The 17,384-nt window shown below is 50.6% G+C and overlaps 2 protein-coding genes across 2 annotated transcripts; both read left to right on the top strand.

Annotated features, from left to right (window-relative positions):
- Positions 1 to 3,255: 3,255 nt before the first annotated feature.
- Gclc (glutamate--cysteine ligase) lies at positions 3,256 to 10,057 on the top strand. The gene is made up of 8 exons (XM_003739984.2): positions 3,256 to 3,409; positions 3,808 to 4,044; positions 6,570 to 7,102; positions 7,207 to 7,377; positions 7,953 to 8,131; positions 8,335 to 8,626; positions 8,717 to 9,093; positions 9,288 to 10,057. The coding sequence occupies exons 2-8, from the start codon at positions 3,848 to 3,850 to the stop codon at positions 9,435 to 9,437; spliced, it is 1,899 nt and encodes a 632-aa protein (XP_003740032.1). The 5' UTR covers positions 3,256 to 3,409; positions 3,808 to 3,847; the 3' UTR covers positions 9,438 to 10,057.
- Positions 10,058 to 13,556: 3,499 nt separating this feature from the next.
- LOC114828003 (uncharacterized) lies at positions 13,557 to 14,882 on the top strand. The gene is made up of 4 exons (XM_029110526.1): positions 13,557 to 13,760; positions 14,157 to 14,198; positions 14,524 to 14,640; positions 14,835 to 14,882. The coding sequence occupies exons 1-4, from the start codon at positions 13,557 to 13,559 to the stop codon at positions 14,880 to 14,882; spliced, it is 411 nt and encodes a 136-aa protein (XP_028966359.1).
- Positions 14,883 to 17,384: the final 2,502 nt, after the last annotated feature.

The raw sequence follows: 17,384 nt of genomic DNA, 5'->3' as shown, positions 1-17,384 counted from the left end.
GACGAATACAGATGGAAGTCTCTCTATTTCCCTATCTTGAATATTTCCAATCAAGTTGAACATCGCGAGGAGGGATTCCTCAAGTCTCTCCCGGGCTTGGGTGCGGATCTTCCGGAGCTCGGGACCCCATGCCGATCTTCGATTTCCGATCAGATGATTTTATTGGAGAAAACTTACCCCGGGCATTCAAGGGCGAGATATATACGTCTGTAGCTGGCCAAGCAAACCCAACTCCGGTCTCCGTTCGCTTTTGGTTTCTCTGCCGAGATGCTTTCCTCCTCTATTCCGAGAGAGAGGAACTCTGCGGAAGCACAATGCTACGAATCGATGCGAAGTTCCGAGGAAATTACCGAGAATCCCGATTGGTGTCATTCGTTGTTGGTGATTTCGAATCGAGAGGCGCGGTTCCAAGCCCGGAAACCCGAGGAAAATAGCGAGGTGGCCTCATATATCCGAGCCGAAAGCTAGGTTTGAAAGGACCACCTCGATGGACCACGGCAGTTTCCGTGGCAGAGACTCGGGCAGGATCGACCGGCGGGGGGCTCAGCTCAGGCCATGGGATTCTGTGACCTACAGCGTGAGCCCAGGAATTCCCGGGAACCAGGGCAAGGGGAGAATGAGAGATGGAGCTTCCGACATGAAAGGATGTAACATATTCAGCAAGCCGAACACTCCTTATCCGGAGTGAGAAACTCCTTCGCTTTTTCACCGGAGTTGGACGGAGATGAAGATGTCGGAGCTCCACCGGATACACAACGCAGGCATCCTGAAGTCCGAGGATTTTGGAGCACCGTCTGTCTTGGAAACCCTCTCCGTCTATTGAAGGAATCCGTCGATCTCGCTCTCAGATATAATCTGTTCATCACGAGCGCGAGAGGAGAATAAACGAGCGGGAAGTCATTCGTGAACATTCGAGACGAGCCGATGGAATTCCAGAAGCTGAACCTACCGAAGCGGAGCAGAGTGATATCCTCGGATAGGGGAGGAGCATCGTCAAGATATACATACATACACACATACATATAGGTGAGACAATGCTGATGGTGATTTCTGCAGCACTTATCACGGAAACCCAAACAATCAGAATGTTTCGATGCAATGCGAGAGTTAGCTTCGATGTTGGGCACCTTCTAGAAGTCACGTAAATTCGAGCTAGGCAGTTTTCATGAATGAGGACATAAGAAAAGTCAAGACCATCTTCGCGGGCAGGCCGCGTTTCGTCCTGCTGAGCCGGATGCTTCTTTCGGCTTGGCATGTCAGCTGTTCGCACTCCACGCGAGCGTGTCGTATGCAGTGGATTGATCCGTTCCTGTTTTTGTGCCAGCGGGCTGATTCATGCATCCGGGAACCAGGAATCCTTGTGCATTCGATCCGGTGAGTAAGCAGCTTTTCTAGTCAGGTGCAAAGCTGGGGAGACTGGCGTAATTGGACGCGATCACTGTCGGTGTTTATGCTTCGAGAACTTAATGGAGGCGATCTGTGGCCGTAACTCCGGCGTTCCATCTGACTCTAGATAGGGGACTGAACGTATACCGACGCTGGAAACACGTCCGTGAGCCTCTAAATAATATCGGATCGACGGAGAAACCGGAAACATGCATGTTGGAAACCCGATCTCCTAATCTCTGGTCAGTCACCCGTTCCAGCTCAACGAACGAAAAGCGACGAACGCGTTCCGCTTGTTTATGAGCGAGAACTCTGCGAGCTCGAAAGTCGCCATGCTCATCCTCGAACAGAGAAGACGATCGGTAGCGTAGCTCAACATTAGAGTGCGTTTTTGAAAACTGATGAAACAGAGGAGTGAGCACGCCGTGAAAATCCGCGGGTATCGTTTCTAGTTGGGTCAGAGTCCGCATCGAGACGTGGTTTCGGATTTCCGCTAATCTCCGACCGATGCGTTTGGTGGCTGTCGAGAGTCTTCCAAGGTCACCAGCCGCGGGGCCCGGCGATTTTAGAGCCAAGTCTCTCGAAATTAGCTCCACCAGCTCTTGCTTTTCAAATGTTACTAAAGGAATGATCGCTCGATCCGTCAGTCGCGCTTATTTGAGTTTAGTCGATAGGAGCTCCATTGGAAGGGGACGGTAAACTTCAGTCTCAACTCGGATTCTCGCTGGCACCCTTCCTCGAGCATGAGATTGCGCTTCTGCGACCGCTGAGTCTCGCACAAGAACCCTTGAGAGGGCGCTTTTTCGCGGAGAGTGAGGGAGTGCTGGTACCGATTAGAGGAGAAATGGTAGATAGTAGATACTATACTCTGGCCATGACATCATGGCGAGTCAGCTATCACGGATAAGCGGTTGGACGAAGAAGCGGAGGCGATATAACCTGCGGCCTAATCACCCCGAGACCCGCATTCTTACTTGGTGTATAGAAATTTCTATCTTATCCCTCAAATCATAGCTATCGGAGGTGGGCGGAGCGTTGAGCCGTCACCATCCTCTACCGTCTCGGTACGATGATTCTTATTTTTGTTCCTTTGCTTTCGATTCCTCAGTCTCGCTGTCTCCGTTCCCGATGCTCACTCGAGCATGGTGAATCGAGGATCCTTCCGGAAAATCGCCCGTCCGCTTGGGGAGTTTTGAGACGCATGTCCAGATCAGACGATCGAGGAGAATGAGAAAGTAGCGGACACAATCCTGAACGATCACTCTCGAAAAAGGAATTAACGCTACTCCGAATCTGTGCCAAAACGTCGGCTGAATCAGAGAACGGAACGCCCACTTGAGAGGTCTTATTCGACTTGTCGATGCCCTGCATCAGCCGGGCTTGCCAGGCTCTGTCCAGTGTCGTCTCGACTCACGTGACGCCCATAGAGCTAAACCCTTTTCTCTTCGTTTCGTTCGAAGCTCTCTCGAAGTTTGCTCGGACTTTTGAATCCCCATTGCCCCACCGGACGGCAGCTTGGAGCTGAACGAATCCTAACGAGGCCGTTCTGTCTTTTGTGACCTTTACAGAAGTTTCCGACCGGATGTGGTCTTGACACACTGGCCCGCGTGAACTTCCAGGAAGCTATGGTCGAGCAACCGAGTCATGATGACCGCTGACGCAAACTTCCTCCCTGCCGTCCGACGCACGATCGAGGAAGTGCGAGACGAAGCTCTGCCGCCAAGCTCACCACTCCAGGCCTGTCAAGTTAGGCTATCGTGGCGCCCTCGAGCGAACGTTGGAAAACACTAGGCCATACCCTTTCTCTCGTTGGTCGCGCTGAGAGCAAGTAGAGAGTCGTAAGTAAGTCGGCAGCCTCATAGAAAATGTTTTGATTGTGAGTCTGCCCGTCGTCTGTGGTCCATAACACAAACGTTCTATAGCCGGTTGGTGTATTCTTCACTCCGTCCGTCCGCCAATTCGTGCTTTCGGAGCGCGCGCGACTCTCTATAGCGGCTGCACGTTTTTCCGTCCATTGACACAGGTAGGGTGCTCTGACTGATTAGGGCTCTCAGTTTTGAGCATGTGGTCGCTTGACAAACCGGTCTGACAGAGCGCAGTGCCATTCGAAACCTCTCGCATCGAAGCGCGATGTCCTCCCTCGAAGCCTCTGCGATTCTCTCAACGGGAATGATCGTCCGTTTCTGAGACAGGCTTGGGCACGGCCTTCGCTATCGCGGCTCTCGATCAGAAGCTGCGGTCTCGATGCGGAACTGAGCGAAAACTCGACGTCAAAAAACCCTTCCGGAGAATCGGGAAAATTATGGGACCGGCCGTGAGTCGGATAACTGGCTGTGTTCGGCGACATCCGACAGAGATGGGAGATACCGAGTATTTCACCGGAGCTAATCCGACGGCTGATCACCATGGATTCGTTTTCAGGCACCGCTGTCACTTCGTTGGAACAGCGGCGGAATTTGCGATGGGCCTTCTCTCGGAGGGAACACCACTCACGTGGACCGAGGTCCAAAAGTATTGTGAACACGTACGTCACCATGCCGTCATCCAATTCATAAACATATACAACAAAGTCAAGGATCGCCAGAATGACTGCTTGAAGTTCGGGGATGAAATCGAATACATACTCATCAAGTTTGACCACGAACGACGCTCTGCAAAGTGAGTATCACCCCTTGACTCCTTTTCAAAGCGCAGAAAGGACTTGATCCCAACACAGAATTCCCAATTTTCGATGGTCGATAACTATTGCCACCACTGAAGCGGATTTTGCACCGAGAGGTCTTTACGCGTACCGGATCTCTAGAATCCTCAACTCAGAGGATCCGTACTTGATAGTTTCCACATCGGGGAGTCCTGATGAGAATAGGGTCCGCTCCGGGGACGTTTGGGTTTGAGAACCGCTGAAGGCGTCGATCGGAGCAGTTTTCGGTGCCGTACATTCTCAAATAGCGGATTCCCTGGAAATACACCAGAGTGCTTGACCCGATGATGTTCTGCTCATCGAGCAGCTTGTGATTTTAGTGATTGATTTCCCACCTGAATGCTCACGTCTATCGAATCATTCACTGTCATTCTCGAGTTCACGACTTTCCCAGTCAACGTCCCGTCCACATTCGAAACCATTGATCGTGTATAGTCAAGCTCGAGCAAGAACCTACGAAGCTCATGTGTACCTCAATCGTATGAGAAATTTATTTCTCTCCGAACACAGTTTTCCGGTTTTGAGTTTTGTAATCAGAGGGCTTGACTAGGTCGAAGAAGCTGCGGAATCGAATTCCATGAGGAATGATCTTAAACCGAAATTCTTGAAATCGGACTCGTTCTTCGAGGCTTCCATCGCCCTTTTTCCACATATTGGAGCTCCGTATGAATTCTGGGCAACTCGGCTGCATATCCGGCGTTCATGCGAGCAGAAATAGGAAGAAGGGCTGTGAGCGAGCAATTCTAGAGACATTCGGAAATCGATGAGACGGAGAGCACGGCCTTGTCGACAACGACCTTGAGAACGATTCCTCGCTCCAATTCACCACGTGGATCCCTCTCAATGATCCACTCATTTGCATGCGATTAGAATCGTTCTAGTCTCAAAAAGTATCGAGAAGCATTGTCCCTCGACAGCGAACGCTATCAACCGCATCAGGTTTTCCCTGGGCAGAGCACGTGGCGACTGAATGAGTCGACTCCGTCGCTTATCCGCACGCGCTGTTCGCGGATCATCGTGACGAAAGTTTTTCCTCTCCAGGAGCGGGAACGACAGTAATCCGGGACTTGTTCGAGCTCGGAGAGTCTCCAAGGGTTAGGGGAGAAACGGAGACATCTGATAGCTACGATTCTTCACATGGCGTCGATTCTTGCTCACGCAGGTGCAACTCCTTCCCACGACCGTGCAGCGACCATCGCGCGCGGGAAGGACTCCGCAGGTTTCTTACCGCGAATTGAGACTACGATTCCACGATTCTTCTCGCGACCGTTGCAACGCCCGGGCAGTCCCCGTGGAGAAGGCGATTGTTTTCTTTCATTTCCGTCCTAAGAGAGTGATATCCAACACCTTCGCAATATCTCATTCGGAAGCTTCCAAGTGATGTTGTTCTCCTCTCTCGGCATTTGATTTATCGCTGAGCTCTCGCTTTGAGGTGGTCGTCTTGGAAAAGGAAGGTAGATCGTACGCTCCACGGGCGGATCACAACGGTACACAGACAATCGAGCGAATGAACGGATAAGGAAGCGGAGGTACAGCAGGGAAAGCTCTAACTCCGCTATCTCGCTTGTCGTTATGAAATCCGAAAGTGGAGCTATCGGTGCGCGGCTTCAAACAAGCTCAATGGTCGAAGTTGAGGACGATCGATGATATTCAATGACGACAACCCATCGCGGCCGGCGGAAGTCGATTGCTAAAGTAGAATGGAGTTAAAAGCGCTTGTTGCGGCTTGCGTGGATCGTTTTGAAAACTCGGAAACGGAGTCCCGTTGGAGCATGCAGAACCCGTTCTGCTGGGTCTGGATTCACCAACCGAAAATTTCTGTGATAAGATCATCCGATTGCCTGCCAGGCAACTCAACATTACCGAAGTCGAGTCATATGGCTCGTGTATTTTTTGCAAGACCGAGCTCCGAATTCTTCTTCGTTTGTCACTCATCGCATCTCCGATCCGACACCGAGGGCGTATTTGCTGCTTCCCACCGACTGGCACCCAAAGTCGGGCCTTGGAACAGATGGGTGATTTGGACTAGACTGGAAAGGAGTATCTCCGCTCTGGAGTTCGGGTCGCTCTCGCCACAGATAAGCTGCCGATGTTTGTCAGAGCAGCCGCCCCTGTCATCTACGCGATAGAGGTGACGATTTCGTCCATTCTTTATCGATGAGAGTCATGCTCCCTCCGAATGATTTGAGGGGAATGGATTGTCTCTGATGTCATTCCCGGAAGAGCTCGAATCGTAGAGGATTTTCACGAGATTTCGAGTATCGATGACGATGACTCAGCGAAGTGCACCGCAGTCGATCGTCCGCCAAGATATCCGAATATTAAGGCTCACACGTTCCGTGTTTCGCGATGGAACACCGGCGGTGCCTAGCGTCAGAGTTCCTTATTCCACTAAATGAGCGCGGGAGTTCGGATCGTAGGACTCGGGTGACTCTTCTTTAGACTCGTTCGAATTTAAATAAACTATGACTCCTTTTTGCAGATTGAGTTTGCGGGCGGACATACTTCTGCCGATTCTCCAGGAAGAAGAGCACAAGAATCCCGCCAAAGCCAGAAGTTTGTGGCGTCCTGAATTCGCTGCGTACATGATCGAAGGGACTCCGGGACAACCCTATGGGAGCTTGATCTCATATTTGAACATCGTCGAGGAGAACATGCGAGCCCGACGGCGATACGCTCAAAAGTTGCTCGAGGAGAACGAGCATCTCGTGTGTCTGACAACTTACCCTCGGCTTGGTTGTGAACTCTTCTCCGATCCTCCCCACGAGGCTAATTGGCGAACTTCGTTCCTGAAGTCGCTCTACTTCCCGGACGAAGTTGTTTTCCCCGGTCATCCACGATTCAACCAGCTGGCCCGCAGTGTACTCGAGCGTCGTGGTAAGAAAGTCGCGATTCACGTTCCTATTCTGAAAGACGTCAACACGCCGACACCTTTCATCGAGGACGACCAAGGTGATCCGGATGCCGCACAGGCAATCAAGCCTGATCACGTGTACATGGACTGCATGGGTTTTGGTAAGTGGGATCAGATTCGGTGCAGATCGTCGGGGCTTCGGAGCTTTGCCGATTCCCGATCGCAAGATATCTTAGTCTAAGATGGAGCGCCATTACCGTTACAGGAATGGGAAACTGCTGCTTGCAAGTCACGTTCCAAGCTTGCAACATCATGGAAGCACGGAGACTTTACGATCAGTTGGCACCAATTTGTCCTGTTGTGATGGCTCTGAGCGCCGCGTCGCCCATTTTCCGGGGGTACCTGACCGAGAGGGATTGTCGCTGGAATGTCATCGGTGAGTTCCGAAGAGATTATCAGACCCCGTCTCGGAAAAAAATAATTCATCGAAAGTTGATCGCTGCTCCGGCTCCGAGGAGGATGAGACTCCATCCCCCAGAGGATTGGCTCTGCTCACAGCTTATCATTATTGGCTGCGAAAACATCTTCCAATTGCGTCCTAGTCCTGCGAGGGTCACAAATCGACACTCGAGTCAATCTTTTCCAATATCCTAGATTTAGAATAGAGCCTCTTTTACGATCCACGTAATTGCAAACTAAAGTTAGCTGGGTACTTATCGAGAGCTCCTGCTCGTTCAAAGAGGACGTTCCTGATTACTCTGCGGTGGTCTAAATATTTTTTACGGCTCTCACGTGGACAGTTCCATTTCTCCTGAAAGCAACTATTCTAGAAGTGCTGCTCAAGATGAGTACGAGAGTGTGGACGAGCTCCATTCGACGGGCCTCGGACCGGAAAAGGGGGATGTTCGCGAGACATCGTGCAGACGGAAAAAATTTATGCGCCATCGGCTAGGACTCAAGACTTGATCGCAAGCCATTCATCAGCCGTTTACGAATTCCATTTCGGTCCAGGCGATTCCGTGGACTGTCGTCGCGACGAAGAGAAAGGACGAATAAAAAAGTCACGGTACGGAACAATCGATTGCTACATCTCGGAGAAAGGAGGAAGTTTCAACGATATCGAGGTCGTATACGACAAAAAATACTACGATAAGCTGCGGAGCCACGGCGTCGATCACCTGATGGCCCAGGTAATGGACCCATGTGTCTCTCTCGTGCTGATGTGGATACATACTTAGGAGAGGAGCTTTCGGGGAGATCGCTCTGACTAACTTGGGATTGTTCATATAATTGAGAATGCTCAAGGATACAGGGCATCGGTTTCCAACAACCCCATATTTCCGAAGACTTTTGATTGAGTTTTGAAATTTCCCTTTCTTCCCCCCCCCCCCAGCATGTATCTCATCTTCTCATCCGAGACCCGCTGGTGATATTCAGCGAAAAAATCGATCTGAACGACGAAGAAGACAGCGACCATTTCGAGAACCTTCAGAGCACCAACTGGCACAACATGCGGTTCAAACCCCCGCCACCGAATAGCTCAATCGGCTGGCGGGTCGAATTCCGACCCATGGAAATTCAGACTACCGAATTCGAAAACGCGGCTTTCACAGTTTTCATTGTTCTACTGAGTCGCGTGATTTTATCCTACGGCCTGGATTTCCTCATCCCGATCTCCAAACTCGGTGAGTGACGCTATGGAGTCGAAGCAGACTTGCGACTTCTCTATCGTTTCTGAAATTTTCTCACTTTCTTTTCCACTCCTTAATCCACAGACGAAAATATGGAAACGGCTCAGAAACGCGACGCGGTAAGGCAGGAGCGATTCTGGTTTCGACAAGACGTTGTTTTGGAAGGTTTCGGACTCAACGGAATTCACAGGGAAGACACGCCCAAGGAAAACGGTTATCAAGAACCAAAAATCGTCAAGATGGAATGCAATGAAGTTTTCAATGGGTCCGAGCGCTTCCCAGGATTGATACCGCTGATAAAAAAGTATCTCAAGTCAATGGAGGTGGACGTCGATACTCAGTGCACGATCAGTCATTACTTGAACCTGATTTCGAAGAGGGCAAAAGGTGAATTCCTCACGACCGCCACCTGGATCCGAAACTTCGTGAACAATCATCCCGGCTACAAGAAGGACTCGAAGGTGAGCCGAATATATCTGCGGGCGTCAGCCGACGTTGCTTCAGTTTGTTCAAAGATTCGTCTCTGAACGGTTCTTCTCTCCATGAACATGATAGCCTGATATCCGATTTCGGAGGAATTCTTGTCGACAACGATTCATCCATGTTCTCCGTTTGGTTTACCGTGATGATCGAACTCCATGTCCTTTGTTTCCAGATCAGCGACGAAATCAATTACGATTTGATGCGGCGACTGGTGGAAATCCAAGAACAAAAAATTGATGAGCCGGCCTTGTTCGGAGAGTGGTGTTCAAAAACAAAGTCCCAAATCCCTCGGGCCGTCCTCAGAAATCAATGTTGCAACTGAGAAGCGTTAGTCCGAAGTTACCTCCTGAGAGTCTCCTCCTAGGAGAATGAAGCTCGTCCGTCTCCGACGCCAGAGTCCGCCTCGAAGCTAGGACACCGGCGCGGAGAGCGGATAGAGTCCGTCGAGACGCAACCGGTCCGGCGAGGCAGCAGCACAGCGTCAAGTCTTCCGGATCACGGGGAAAGCGGAGGGTGGAGCAGGATAGCCTTGGAGAGTGGACAGTTAAAGGATTGATCCAAGGTCATTTTCTCGATTGTTGTTGTTGGTAGTGGTGGCGGTGAGATGGGTGCAGAGCTGGAAGACTAATATCTGTTGAAATCTTCGGGATAGTCTGTGGATAAACTTTTCTTCCTTTGTATATTTCTATGACTTGCTAGAAATTTGCTCCAAGAGACAACGATGTATGGGGATGCTACGCTGACGGCGGAGCAAAGAACTGAAGATAGGGATAGTTATAGATTATAGACAAAATGATAGAGAGAGAGAGAGATCGGCGAAGGTGGTGGCAGCAATATCTACTCTGCTCGATCATCTCGGTGATGGGATCTTTGATCTCGACATGGAGTCCCCGAAAAAGCTCCATGGGATGGCCAACGTCCGAAAATAATAAAGAGAAGAGTGAATTCTCAAACCAAGCGCCGGCAAGATTACCGTGACATTGTACTTCCTGACGAGTCTGCTGTCCTCTGATTTTTTTCTCCCGAGTTTATCCTTCTGCGCTCCATCCCGCCTAGCCGGGATGGCTGAACATTCATCTATTAGATCCTAGTGGATTGGTAGGAATTCGAGTTAATTCCTTTAGAGAGCGATTGACTTTCGACTACGGTAGGCGAGCCCAATTGATGATATTCCCCACTGATCCGGAGAACGAATCGATTTGCTTTGCTGCGGTCATGGCTCCAAATTCTTTCTGATGCCGTCGAACACAAGAACTATCTAAAGGTGCTTGTTAACGCGCTGACAGAAGAAGACGAAGGAGAAAACCGAAAAAGAGAGGGGCCCCGCGCCTTATAAGTCCAACCCTGCGGAAGAATTCGAGCAATAAGACTCAGGATCGAAGTGACTCGCAGTTCCGATGCTCGTGGCTGGCTACATCGGCTCACTGACGGAACGCACATCAATGAATCTCGACCAAGTCGTGGGCTGTGATCGACTAATGTAGTCCTTACAGCTCGAGGTAGACAGCGTCATGGCCCCACTTTACGAGTCGTGCGGGAAGTCTTCGAGAATCGCTCGGTCCGCAAACAAGCTACGCACGAAGGGAAAGACTGAAAAGAAAGAGGCGATTCTCCCTAGGTTTTCGAAATTTGTTCAGCTGCCAAGGCTCACCATTCGGGACTGATATCCGAGTGTGTCGTTCCCGTTTCGTTCTCGGAGTTTTCTTCGCGAGGCCGACCCAGCTCGGCAAGCGCAATGATCGGTGATCGCGATCGACGGGCAATGTCATAATTCCCTCCCCATATCGGGGAGCCAGTTGGAAACTCTCTTAGGCCAACCCCTCAGAATGATGATTTGGAGCGGGTATCCGCTCCAGGTCGATTGAGGGCTATTTGTGTGCATGGTTTCTGCACCTGATTCCGCTTATCCTCTCCTTTGTCAAGTTTCACGAAAACGAAAGACGAGAAGCTCTCCAGGTCCACACGTGTGGACCTTCAAGCAAGCGTTTCCATTCATGAACTTCACTTCGGGAAACTCACTCGAAGAAGCGACGGCGCTCTAGCGGAAGATGGCCCTTTACGGAATCGAGTTCCTCAATCGTATATGATGAGATGATCTGCTCGGTCGGCTTTAGCGCTATATCGGGGTAAAGAGCCTATCCTCGATGTAGGCCTCAAGCGAAATTCAGTTTCAAACCCTTGCCCCATCGTACGGCGAATGGGGGAAATTCTAGGACATGCCGACGACTCTCGTCCGAATCGTCTCTGAATTTCTGAGCTGCTCAGCGACCGGATTCAATCGTACGATCTTCGAGGATCTCTCAGTCTTCGAGGAACTGTATTGGACCCTCATTCCAAGACCCTGGAATATGTCATATCACCCGTATTGTATGCCTGTCAGAACAGCATACTCCCCGCTTGTTTTGTGTCGCTTCTGCTGAACTCGATTCAAAGATTTTACCAAGCGAGCTCGAGCGCATCTCTGAGAGCGTCGAAATATTCGGTCCGACTCTCTTTTTGCCCGCTCGAGGATCCTTTTTCTCGTCTTTTGTGCTTCCCTATTGTTTGCCCTCAGAATTCAGACGCGTCGCTGAAGATTAGAGATCGTTTTTCTCGCTCCAGTTTAGCCGTTGTCCGATGCTCTTTTCGCGTCATTGGAAGCTGTTCACTCGAGCGTTCTTCGAGGAAGGCTTGCGCCCCACAGCGTCTCATTCAGACCACGCCACCGACCACTATTCCTCCGATTGCAAAGCAGGTTGCGGAGAGGAGCCGCGGATTGAATTCTGGGTCCGTATACGGTTATGAATATTGTCTTATTCGGACTCCGCCGGGGACGATAAATGACAGCTAGGTCCTCAGAATTCGGGCTCCCGCGGGGAACATTCTCGATCAGAAAACCTCAACTTCGTCGCGCCGAACGCTTCGTCACTTCAACGTACAATACATGCGCTGGCTAAGGCCAAGCGAAGTGAGTGCTTAGGACACCCCTGTGAAAACCCAGCTCGGGTGGTCTCGCCAAGCCGTGAGCTCGTGTTTGATTTCGGTGGAGCGAGGGGCTCTTTAGTCCGCGAAACTGTCAAAACTGAGCTTAGAAAAAAGGATCGCCGAACTCAAACAGAATAGATTCCTCTCTATGCAAGCATCAACAATCGCTCGATTGCTACAACGCTCCAGCTCCGAGATTCCCTTGAACGTTTGATGGATGGCTAGATGACGTTTCGAGCAGCGATCGACATAATTTTGTAATCTATGCAGGGGCTCCATTACTTCATTCCGTCGTAGAGAATATGATGCAAGAGTTCTGCTCTGATTTTGCTTCCGATATGGACGCTGTCCGAGAACAAAATCGAGAGGTGACGGATTGGTTGGTTGGACGTATAGATACATTCATACCGATGACTTCCTAGAAACTCTGAGCGGAGATTGGGGAGAGCTGTCCACCGACGTGAATAACGGATCGTGCATCTCTGCTCAAGTTGAAAATTTCGAAATTTCCGGTCTTCGTTCAGCATAGACGTTTTCCCGAGATTTGAGCTCCATTAGGGGCGTGTGAGATGTGTGAGAAGATCTCAATGCAGTGGATTCATCCGCACTCGGAGATGTATTTCTGTATCCGAACTCGTGTCCGAAACGTATCCACATACAGGAGCGTATAGGTATGCGTTCGGCGCGGCATTCGACTCGCTCGGAGCCCGAGCTGACATCGCTATTCTTTTCGAAGGAGGGCGAGGGATCTCGGCGACGAGCCTCCGTTCCGCGTCTCTTCTCGGTTGCAGAATTCGCGTGTCGAATACACCGACCCACAACAAAATAACACGCGGCGCTGTGTACTTTGCTCTCCGCATGGAGGTTCTCAGGTCTTTTGTTACGATTCTGACTCTGCTCTCCATTGTAGTCGACCCTCGCTCTACCCCTCCACCGGAATGCCATTCGTGAATATTCTTCTAGGATATTCCCCGAGCCCGTGACTTCGCGATGAAGGCGACTTCCCCGAGACGCTCAATAGAGAGGCGAGAGCGCTTGAGTTTCATTGACATGCAATGGCATTCGAAGTTTCGACACTTGCCGAAAGTCTCCGCTCTGGGGACCATTGTATGTAGACCCAAATTCGCGGGGGCTACGCCGATGGTCCGGAGCCCTGGCCGCAATCGCTAATAAGTTTCCAGGACTTCGGGTCATCATTGAGTAATGCTCCGAAATTCGGCCTCACCCTGGAGATTTCGGCATCGCGAAAGGGCAAATCAACCCTTTCCCTATATGGAAAAATGACGCTTCTTTCATCGCGAGCGACCCTGACTGATCCGATCGGGACGATGGAATATATTCCGGATTCGCGTGCGGTTCGCTCGTGACACACCCAGACACGGACTCTCACAGAAGCGCGACACACAGACCCACTCTCCGTGGGAAACGTTCCGCGAAACGGAACAGCATTCTCGAAATTGAGCTTCTGGAATCGGACATGGGTGGCTTCGTGATTCGTTACGTTTTGTTGTCGGTGTCGATAGTTGCCGAAGTCGTGAGTGGCACAGGTGAAATTCATTCCAACGAAGGCGGGAAATTCGCGGAGTTTAAAAATCAGACTGAATACGCCGAAATGGAATTGCGGAGAGATCTCACCTTGACGGCAGCAGATGAGGTCCATCTGTCGAACATCGCTCTTCAGGTACTGCTGGAAACTTTTTTCAACACAACGATGATTCCAAGTATGATTTTATTTATTCCTCCTCTGAGCGCTCAGAGACAGAGCAGAAGCCGACACCTCATCGGAAAGCCTCCAAAAACGCACAAGAATTATGAGGTCCACAATTTCGAATCCGAAGCACTTGCGATACATTTCCGCGAGGGTCCCGCACAGGCAGGAATTCATTCCGAAGGCTTATTCGGGAATTCCATGAAAACGGCGATGGAGTCGGCTTCCTCCACGGAACGTTCTCCGGATTTGTGTAGTTCCAATGTATTCGACCCTTCCGCGCTCATAGAAGTGCTTGGCGACCGGAAACAGGGAGGCTCGTCCGCTGAACAGTTCGTATTTCTCTGAGCGGATCAATATCCATTCCAGATAAAAGATGGCCACATATTCAACGTAACATTCCAAGTTAAAGTGAGTTCAGTGCGCGGTTCCCTCATACTCTTGTGTCTGAATTCAATCCTGCTCATATCAAGCGCCTCCAACAATGTTTGGACACCTGGGCTGTCCACGCCACTCGGGATCGGCGAACGCGCACTGAGATTCGACCGTCAGACTTCGATGCCGAGCAGTCTCAGCCCAGTTCAGCCAACAGAGAGATCTGATCGGCTTAAGGGCCGGTAAACACAGATATGGTGGATCGTTGATTGCGCGGAGCCGCACTGCGCGAGGAGGATGAACACCCCCCCTCTCGAATGGAGAGCCATGCAGAGATCTAAATATCTTATCGAATTTTCAGAGGAATCTGGTGTGCTCGATCGTTGTTCACGAACGAGACGACGATAGACCGATGGAAGTTTTGAAATCGAACGACAAGCTTTCCAACTGCATAGAGCAGCCGGCATCAACCACCGAAGTCAGTACTTAATAAAATCACCCTGGTTCAATTGAACACTCTCCAGTACAACACTCCTACATCAGCTGTTCATTCCACAGCTTCTGATCATGATTTACTTCCTTTAGTTCCCTAAGGTTCACTCAGTCTTAGATTTCTCGTCCCCGAACTGATTCGAATCGCTAATCGATTAGATCAAATTACGTGAATTGCAGGCAGACCAGAGCATGGAAATCGATTCTCTAAATCCAAGCCTCGTCTGATAATGATTCTCCAAGCGTGTCCCACGCGAGCGATACCTTCCAAAAAAGTACCAACTGTACAAGATCCTTGCGGACTCGCGTTAGGAGTCACAAAAAGTCTATGACAGGGAACCCACCCGCCGGGCTTCAGCGACCTCTCTCATTCAGCACCGGGAGCTGTTTCGCCGAGGCTTTGCTCCGATCAATGAACATCCAGAGTAGCTGAAATTCCCATGATTCAGAAGTCTTGCGCCACCGGCCTTCATGATACCCGTGCAGTCATAAAACATGCCGCGTCCGATGCACCTGCCTGCCACGATGCTGTTCGGGAATGCGCCCGTGTCCTGTCCCAACCAATTTGTTACCCTTATCGAAAGGAATTGCCGATCCCGATAAAATTGTCTCCATCGGGAAAAGTGTCGACCCAGACAGCGTAATGGATGTAGGTAATTTCCAGAAACGAAGCCCTAACTTATGGGGATCAGGGCTCCTTACCGAGCTGAGAAAGAATAAAGGAGCAAGTTCTAGACCGAAGCGCGTCCGTGGTTTCATTCAAACAGGATATAGTTTATATTAATATTATCGTGATCGCTGGCGATGACATGAGCCTGCCACTGCGTCTCGCCTGATGAGCTGTGAAGTGTTGCAGAGAACCCTAATGCGGACGTCCATTCTCAGCACGCCGGCAAATTAGTTTTCACCTCGCGTCCATCGCGCCGCTCCGACGTTTCCGGAGGAGAAAAGGACCGAGCTGGTTCCGGCTCGCATTCATTAAATGACGTTCGTGATGATCTGCTCATGACGATACTGAGCTCACGCTATGATCCGCAACCCGAAAGTCGCATCTGATCGAGAATTCGTCGATAGGAATCACGTGGCCGTACCCGTTGGGTTATCTAATCCGGAGCTACTCGACATCTTCATATTTTCCATGAATGTCACACATGATTGATGCCGACGTCTATCCGTGAATGGGAGTAGCAACACCGTCATTCAGGAAATCGTAGCCACTGTTTGACTGATCGCCCCGCATTCGGTCTCTGATTCGCGAACATTGCCTGGGATGGACGCTCACCCGAGTCTTCCTGATCGTTTCTACATCCTCCGATCGACGAGACCGACGCGAGTTCTCCCTTCCCTTGCTCGTGGCTTGTTGGATACACGATGCCGCTTCTAGCCCTCCCAGGACCCCTTGGAACTTGAGCGCGAAGAGGTCTGTCAAACCGAAAGCAATTCCCAACGGAAGAGAACATGTCGACTTCGGAGGAGCGCTCTCCTTCGATTAAGGAGTCTTGCTGAGGTCTCGATCCTGCTTGCGGCTATAAGTCAAAGAGTTCCTCCCCACGAATTCTGGTTTTGGGCTCCTCCCGAAGTCTCTCAAAGACGGAACGGGTGCTGGAGAACGATATAGTTTTATTCACGAATTTTTAGCGTCGAAATCATGCATTCGGATGCTTCTACACCGCGCTCCATTCAACAAATTGCTTCTAGAAGTGAGAAAGGAGGCAAGTCGGAATAACGGATTGGTGCATTCCATTACTTGAGATCTGAGATCGACAAGCAACAGAATGGGACTTCGTACAAGTTTTCCATTTTGGAACTCTTTGCCGATATGAAGAAGCTGTGTAAGTGACTGATTGTGAGACACAGACGAATAAGAAGCTCGCTGATCACGATGAGGAGTCTGGCGATTAGTCTCAGCAGAGTCGTCTCCGGAAGAAGGGAAGAACCCCACCAGCTCGAGAATGTGGTACTGTCGATCGGACGGATCGGGACGGAGCTCTAGGGAACAGATGAGAAAAATTCCTCGATTTTGTCGGCGGCCTGGGCTCCCAATCTTCGTTCCTCCTTATTGATTACTCCATGATCTCGGATAACTGCTCCAATTGACAGCTGGGACACAAGATCAGCCCGAAATGCAAATGTGGCATCCCCGCGGAAAATAAACTCGGAAGAGGCGACGGCAACACAGAACTCTCCTAAACGGGACTCTTTTCGTCCGTGTCGTGCTCGATGGAATCGGAGTCGAGATGAGGTTCCCTCCCGTGAGAGTATCATCGAGCTCTCCTACTTGCGTTGGAGCGATCTCAGGGACCCGAATGGCTTCCTTATGCGCCGCGGTGGGATTCATCTTCTGGAACGATATCAACGCGAAGTCGCAGTATCTCCTGCTGATTCGCTGTGAAAACGCATCGGTATCAGTGACGCCGTTGTCTCTCAGTCAGGAACTCATTCACGGTATTCTCGACGGAATCCCTGCGTAGGAGTCTCCGAGAGGTCCGAAAGCCCAGACCCGAAGAATTCCGGTGCTGTGTTGGCGTCGGAGGGGATTGGATCGACGGGACTCTATCGGAAGCTTACTCAATACCTGTCAATATTCACCTGTTGTTCCTGACCCGCTTGCCATTTGCTCGACTCGATTTTGATGCGACATGGGCAGATCTTGTCCTTGTCTAGGATGCAGCACTCCTCGCGCCAAGTGAGCCCTTCTACTCAAAAGAATCTCTACGTCATTTAAACTTT

This window comes from Galendromus occidentalis, unplaced genomic scaffold (assembly GCF_000255335.2).
Source record: "Galendromus occidentalis unplaced genomic scaffold, Mocc_1.1 scf7180000076694, whole genome shotgun sequence".
NCBI lineage: Eukaryota > Metazoa > Arthropoda > Arachnida > Mesostigmata > Phytoseiidae > Galendromus > Galendromus occidentalis.
This window is presented reverse-complemented; position numbering and strand designations above follow the sequence as displayed.